At 43.5% G+C, this 7380-nt stretch overlaps 1 protein-coding gene across 4 annotated transcripts in view; it reads right to left on the reverse strand.

Annotated features, from left to right (window-relative positions):
• Window positions 1-608: 608 nt before the first annotated feature.
• The window catches only part of LOC109935843 (transcription cofactor vestigial-like protein 2), a 52067-nt gene continuing 45295 nt past the window's right edge, over window positions 609-7380 (reverse strand). For 3 of the 4 annotated variants that reach the window (XM_048613190.1, XM_048613188.1, XM_048613189.1), the window contains exons 3-4: window positions 3120-3560; window positions 1566-1658 (exon numbers count right to left, since the gene is read on the reverse strand). In XM_048613190.1, coding sequence (XP_048469147.1) covers window positions 1615-1658; window positions 3120-3560 — 485 coding nt within the window. In that variant the 3' untranslated portion in view covers window positions 1566-1614. The other variant, XM_020534478.2, reaches the window with a different exon arrangement.

The following is a 7380-nucleotide window of genomic DNA, read 5'->3' on the forward strand; positions in this document are numbered from 1 at the left end:
ACTTTTGACTCAAAAGCGGGTGCATCACCCACTGAACCAATCTATCTTATATTACACCCTATCACAAAGGGGTTCTTATGACGCAATGATAGTGTCCCCATCTCTAAGATAGAAGGTCTGGATTCAAATTCCACCTGCCTTGGAGGCATGTCATAGTATGACCAAACAAGTTGTCTAATGTATGGAGGGTCTTGTAGTGCTGGTGTCCCTGTCTCTAGCCAAGAAGACCTGGGTTCAAGTCTCACCTCTGAACAAATTGATTAAAACTATTGATCTCTATTACAAAGCAGAGGATCTTCTGGTTAAACTACCAATGCTTCATTGAGAATGGAGTTATGTCATTCTTTAACACTGAAAGCACTTCCAAGCTACATACTGCAAGCCAGAGGGAGTTTGGACTAAGCCAACCTTAGAAGATATCAGTTCCCAAAATAGGGAGGGGGATTAGCAGAGTTGCTTGGCTTAATTAAAAAGATACTGTACAGAAACAGCAATGCTTGATCGAACATTTTTCACTGATCTACAAGATGTTGAATTACAGAGAACAGTTCTCAGAAGATAAGGTTTCTCTCCTTTACAAAGAGGCTCCATGACAGGAACCCGATCAGGTTGAGCCAGATACTGTAGCGTAGGCACAAGGCATGGAATGAGAGCTCCAGGAGTATCTGCAGCCTGAGTTAAACATTCTAGCATTCACCTTCCTCTGTCTATGAGGCAACTCAATCAATTTGTCACAAACAAAAACAGAAATTGCTGGAAAAGCTCACCAGGTCTGGCAGCATCTGTGGAGAGAAATCAGAGTTAACGTTTCAGGTCGAGTGACCCTTCCTCAGAATTCAATCAATTTGTCATCCACTTTTCCCATCATCATTTTCATAAAATGAGATCATCAAATCATCTCCACTACCTTCTGCAATACTTGACAAAGAAAGTAAAATGGATAAATGTATTTCTTATAAGTTTTGTTTTCTCCTTGATAGATCCATTTTGGAAGATGAAATAAAAATTGAATAATCTTTTCTCATTTCGTGGTACCATTTGAGCCACTCTTGGTGACGTGCAGTAATTCCAACTCATGGGTGTAAAGTGACCTTTCTTAGCAAAATCACTGGAAAAACAGAACCCAAAGAACACACATTTCCACCGATGAGGCATGTTTTGATTTTTTTTATCCTTTAATCACTGCGAAATTCTTCACATCAAAAAAAATCACAAAAAGTGGGGGAACGATAACTCAATCTCATTATGATAAAAACTGTGATTGTCATTTCTTTTCAGTCCTGCTTTCCAGTTTCGGAGTCACATGAGAGCTGAAGGAATCCTTCCTTGGGATAATCTCACCGAATGCTCTTTCCTACAACATTTTTGCATGTGTTCTCCCACTCACAGTATGAGAGAGCTTAGCCCCAAGTCCATTGTTGACATGGAATATGTACAAACAGATGTGCCTATGTCTTGTGTGTGTGCATGTGGAAGTTTTCTCTATATCGCCCCCAAAATCTTCCAGAAATCAGCTGAAGAGGAGTCCTCCAGGAAGACAGCAGGGTTGAGCTGTAACCGAGATCACAGTACATTATTACAGCCGGAACACTTAACCCTGGTGGCCACACATGTCTAAAACCAGAACACATCCTTAGCTCTGTCGTGGTTCTGAAGACCTGACAAGAAAGAGAGATGGAAGGAAAAGAAAGGTTGAAAGGAAACCACGTAAAGAAATGAACTGCACCAGCAAAGGAAGTGAACAGCCCAGGAATCCCAATTATCAAAGAACAAAGAGCAGTACAGCATGAGAACAGACCCTTAGGCCTGCAAGGACACATAATGTCTTTCTAAACGAAAGCTTTTTTTTCTCTATGCTATTGGTATCCCTCTATTCCCCGCATATTCATGTATCTGTCAGGATGCCTCTTAAACATTGCTATTGTACCTGCTCCTACCACCTCCTCTGGCAACGTATTTCAGGCACGTACCACTCTCTGTGTAAAAACTTAGCTCTCACATCTCCTTTAAATTTTCCCCTTCTCACCTTAAGCTTATGTCACTTAGTAATTGGCATTTGTACCCTGGGAAAAAAGACTGACTATTCATTTTATCCTTGCCTCTCTTAATTTTGTAAACCTCTATCGGGTCGCCTCAGCCATCAACGTTCAAGTGAAAACAAACTAAGTTTGTCCAATCTCTCCTCATGACTAACACCCTCCAAACCAGACAACATCCTGACAAACTGTTTCTGTACCCTCATCAAAGCCTCCTTATCCTCCTGGTAGTGTGGCAACCAGAATTGAATGCAATATTCCAAATGTGCTCTAATTACAGTGCTATACAGCTACAACATAACTTGCCAATTTTTATACTCTATGCTTTGACTGATGAAGCCAAGCAATTGCACTAATGATTGGTTTCAACATGTAAATTTGTAACTTGTCGCTGCTCACTGTAAAGAACTCTAACTCTATTCAGAGGCTGTGCTCTCTCTCTTGGGGATGGACCCTCACATACAATCAATCAAACCTTTAAGAAACAATTTATGAAACACAATCAAAAGTAGATGCTAGGGAAGAGGGGAACATAACCGACTATCAGAAATAGAAGGTCATAAAGTTGCCAAATTACTGGGTGAATGTGAAATAACAAGGTCAAAAATCACCCCCAAAAATACTTTAAAACTGAAACCACTTGTTAATCGAAAAGTGAAAGTGGAGTGTTTAGTTTTGCGATGTAAGCCACAGTAAAGGTTAAAATTAATTAACATTAAGAACGCGGATCAGAGCAAACAAGAAGTGATGAATTGATTTCTTTTTAATATCTATTTTTAATAAAGAAGTAATTCAATTTACAAGAGATCTTCATCCAACAAGAGACTGAAGGTTGGAATAAAAGACAGTCCTTGTCTGCAATGCTGCAGGATGCAATTATTGGGCAGTGATCTTAGATATTTTTAATTAATCTCTTCAGATGGGTTATGACACACCTCTGAAACAGGTGGGACTTGAATCAAGGCCTCCAGGGTTGAAGGCAGGGACGCTGCACTGAGAGTGCAGCTATTGCCCTGGTTCAGTCACCTTTCACATTGACAGAGTGGGCGCCCCTCTCCGTTTAAAATTGGCCGAGAGGCTTACCTGCTTCCACGTTTAAGTTTAAAGTCTGTGTCACTTCGGCGGTCGGGAAGACCCCTGTCCATGGGGAGCTGGTCTCTTGGCCGGAGATGGTTGGCTGCAGTCGGGTGGAGCGCAGTGTCGGCACCAGCAAGGAGCTGTAGCGGGGGTCCAGGTTGGGGTTGACTGGGTAGAGTTCGCGGATAGTCCTGGGGTGATGATACGCTGCACCCTGCGAGCTGAGGGAGGCACCCAGCGGATAGTGCCAGTGTTCCGGTGGCTGGGCCAGGTGAGGGTGCATGGGACCCGGGTAAGGCTCTGCGGGGCTGAAATGGAGCTCGGAAGTGGGTGAGTCAATGCTGCTGCTATTACTACTCACTGCTGAGGCTGGGCAAGGAGCTGGAGTCTGGTAATTACTGTCCCAAAAAGATGCCGGGAAATTGCGCTGAGTCAGAGAAGTGCCCTCTGGAAAAAGAGAGGAAAAAAAGCAAGGCTGGAGTTACTGACTGACACACAACTTCAACCTTCCATTTTGAAGAAACGTCATTGGACCTGAAACCTTAACTCAGCTTTCTCTCCACAGATGCTGCCCGACCGGCTGAGTTTCTCCAGCAGTTTCTGACATTGTTTTAAAACCTTCACTCCCTTTTCAGACCAGAAACTCTGGATAGTTTTTCCTAATTGGCCTGTTCAGAGACGTCATTACGCACCTCAGGAAAAGGTGATTCTTGAATTAGGGCACCTAGCTCAGAGGAAGGGATATTACCTCTGTTCCACCACAGCCCCCATTACATCTGTGTTAAAACAGGGGAACTGGTCTTCACGTTGATAAAAAGTTGCTGCAATTGGTTTCACAAAAGAAGGGTCTAGGCCCGAAACGTCAGCCTTCCTGCTCCTCTGATGCTGCTTGGCCTGCTGTGTTCATCCAGCTCTACACCTTGTTAACTCGGTTGTTAAGCGCACATGGCAAGTTGTTCACCACTCATTACTGTTCTCCAAATTGCTAGTTAGGAATTTATTGTTAGCATTGTAAATACTGATAGAATTCCCCTCCTCACTGCTCACACCTCCCTTCAAACTGTCCAAAAAGACTGTGCCAAAATAGGAAGTGCTGCAAAAATTCAGCAGGTCTGGCAGTGTCTGTGGAAAGCAAAACAGAATTAACATTTTGAGTAACTCAACACTCCGTTCTGACAAAGGGTCTCTGGACTCAAAGTTTTAACTCTCCTTTCTCTCCACAGATGCTGCCAGACCTACTGAGTTTCTCCAGCACTTTCTGATGCTGTTTCAGATTTCCAACATCCGCAGTTTTTGGTTTTACAGTCATACAGTTAAACAGCATGGAAACAGATCCTTTGGCCCAACTTGTCCATGCCAACTAGGTTTCCTAAACTGAATTAGTCTCATTTGCCTACATTTGGCCCATATCCCTCTAAATCTTTACCTTCCATGTACCTGTCCAAATGCCTTTTAAGTTTTGTAATTGTACCCACCTCTCCTACTTCCTCTGGCAGCTCATTCCATATATGCACCACCCTCTACGTGAAAATGTTGCTCCTCAGGTCCCTTTTACATCTTTCCCTTCTCACCTCAAACCTATACCTTCTAGTTTTGGACTCCCCTAACCTGGGGTAAAGACCTTGGCTATTCATTTTATCTACGTTCCTCATGACTTTATGAACCTCTATAAGGTCACCGCTCAGCCTCCTACACTCCAGGGAAAGAAGTCCCAGCCGATCCTTATAATTCAAACACTTCAGTCTCAGTAACATACTTGTACATCTTTTCTGCACCCCTTCCAGTTTAATAGCATCCTTCCTGTAGCAGGGTAACCAGAATTGTACACAGTACTCCAAATGTGGCCTTACCAATGTCTTGTACAGGTGTAACGTGAGGTCCCAACTCCTATACTCAATGCTTTGAACAATGAAGGCAAGTGTGCCAAATGCCTTCTTCACCACCTTGTCTACTTGTGACACCACTTGCAAGGAACATTGTACCTGCACCCCAAGGTCTCTGTTCCTACGTTTTCCTAGATTTCTAAAACCAACCTTTTCCTAGCTATTTTCAGTTCTGAAGAAGGATTACTGGACGTGAAACATGAACTCTGTTTCTCTCTCCAGAGATGCTGCCAGACCTGCTGAGTTTTTCCAGCAATTTCAGCTTTTGTCTTTAAACAGGACCCAGCCCAGATAGAGAGAGGGAGAGAGAGAAGGAAACAGCCCTGTCTTTAACAGTGAATAATAACTTAAAACCAGTCAACAAGATGGTAAATGGAAAGTTTGGCTGTTGGAGCCTCTGTAAAACACCATGACCTCCGACAGACAGAAATGCCATGAGCTATCTGTTTGTTGATCTTTTCCAGTTGGTGAGCACTTGTTGGAAACTAGGGGTTGAGGTCAAATTGATGGAGTTACAGAATGGTTTGACCTTTGTGGTTATGAATTGCAGCACTGTTTCTCTCCAGTGATGAGAGGTATAAGGTTGAGGGCTTCTTGTGGTGAAATGGTAGTGTCCCTAGCTCTAGACTAGGAATCCCAGATTCAAGTTCCACTTGCTCCTGAGGTGTCATTCATAATGTTGCTGCAAAAGTTGATTACAAAAAACGTTGTGTAAGGTTGCATGGAATCAGTTTCTGCCTAGGTATGGACGGACACAGGGTCATTCCCTGACCCACCCTGAACCCAGGCCAGACCACTCTCATACCCATCTGAGTATTCCCAAAAGTGCTGTAAAAATCGAGACTCAAATAAACACAAAGGAATGCAAATCTCAAAACCTAGAGCAAACAGAGAATACTGGAGAAACTCAGCAAGTCTGGCAACATTTCTAGAGACATACAGCACGGAAATAGGCCATTTAGTCCAACTAGTCCATGTTTACCATGTTCCCAAACTAAACCAGTCCCACTTCCATGTATTTGGCCCATTTCCCTCCAAACCTTTCTTATTCATGTACGTATCCAAATGTCTTTTAAATATTGTAACTGTACCGGCATCCATCATTTCCTCTGGCAGTTCTTTCCACACACTAACCACTATCTGTATAAAAATGTTGCCCCTCATGTACTTTTTAAAACTTTCTCCTCTCACCTTAAAAGTATGCCCTGAAGTTTTGAACTCCCTCACGTGAGGAAAATGCCCCACATAATTTTATAACCCTCTATATGGTCACCCATCAACCTCCTATGCTCCAATGTAAAAAGTTCCAGCCAATCCAGCCTCTCCTCATAACTCAGACCCTCCATACCCGGCAACATCCTGGAAAATGTTTTCTGAACCCTATCCAATCTAATAATATTATTCGTATAACAGGGTGACCAAAACTGCATACAATACTCCAGAAGTGGCCTCACCAACGTCTTGTGACTCCTCAACAATGACATCCCAATGTATATACTCAAAGGTCTGAGCAATGAAGGCAAGCGTGCTAAATGCCTTCTTAATCACCCTCTCTACATGTGATGCAAATTTAAAAGCCCTAGACCTCTCTGTTCTACAACACTACGCAAGGCCCTACCATTAACTGTATAAGTCCTGCCCTTGGAGAGAGAAAACAAGTGGAGTCCAGTGATCCTTAGCCAGGGCTGAAAATAGCTGGGAAAGAGGGGCATTTATGCGGTGATGGGGTGGCAGTGAAGAATATATAGAGTATGTAGAGACCATGCCCAGAGAGGGAGACAGAAAAAAGGGATAGGCAAACATACAGCTTGCTGATGATAAGCTGAGAGAGGTAAATACCAAGTACGGGGCTAACGCGTAGTATAAACAGCTGAAAATGAGTTGTCTGTGCTGGGACCAGCCCTTTAAAAAAAAGACCTGGGGTGGACCTACAGCTGTGAGAGGAGGATAACCAACATGGAGGAAAGTGAAATTGTTAAACTGAAAGCTGAGCCCTGAAGGTTGTGAGGTGAAGATTAGGTGTTGTTCCTCCAGCTTGCATTAAGCCTCACTGGAGCACTGCATTAGGTCGGAGAGGAATGTTGGCCAGGGAACATAGCGCTGTGTTGAAGGGGCAGGCAACTGGAAACTCAGGGCCATTTTTATGGACAGAGCATTGGTGTTCCACAGAGATGTGGCCAGTCTGTTGTTCATCTCCCCAATGTAAAGGAGATCATATTGTGAACAGTGAATGCGGTAGACTAGATTGAGTCAGAGATAGTAGGAACTGCAAATGCTGGAGAATCCGAGACAACAAGGTGCAGGGCTGGATGAACACAGCAGGCCAAGCAGCATCATAGGAGCAGAAAGGCTGACGTTTCGGGCCTAGACCCTTCATCAGAAAA

Source organism: Rhincodon typus, chromosome 27 (genome assembly GCF_021869965.1).
Source record: "Rhincodon typus isolate 14 chromosome 27, sRhiTyp1.1, whole genome shotgun sequence".
NCBI lineage: Eukaryota > Metazoa > Chordata > Chondrichthyes > Orectolobiformes > Rhincodontidae > Rhincodon > Rhincodon typus.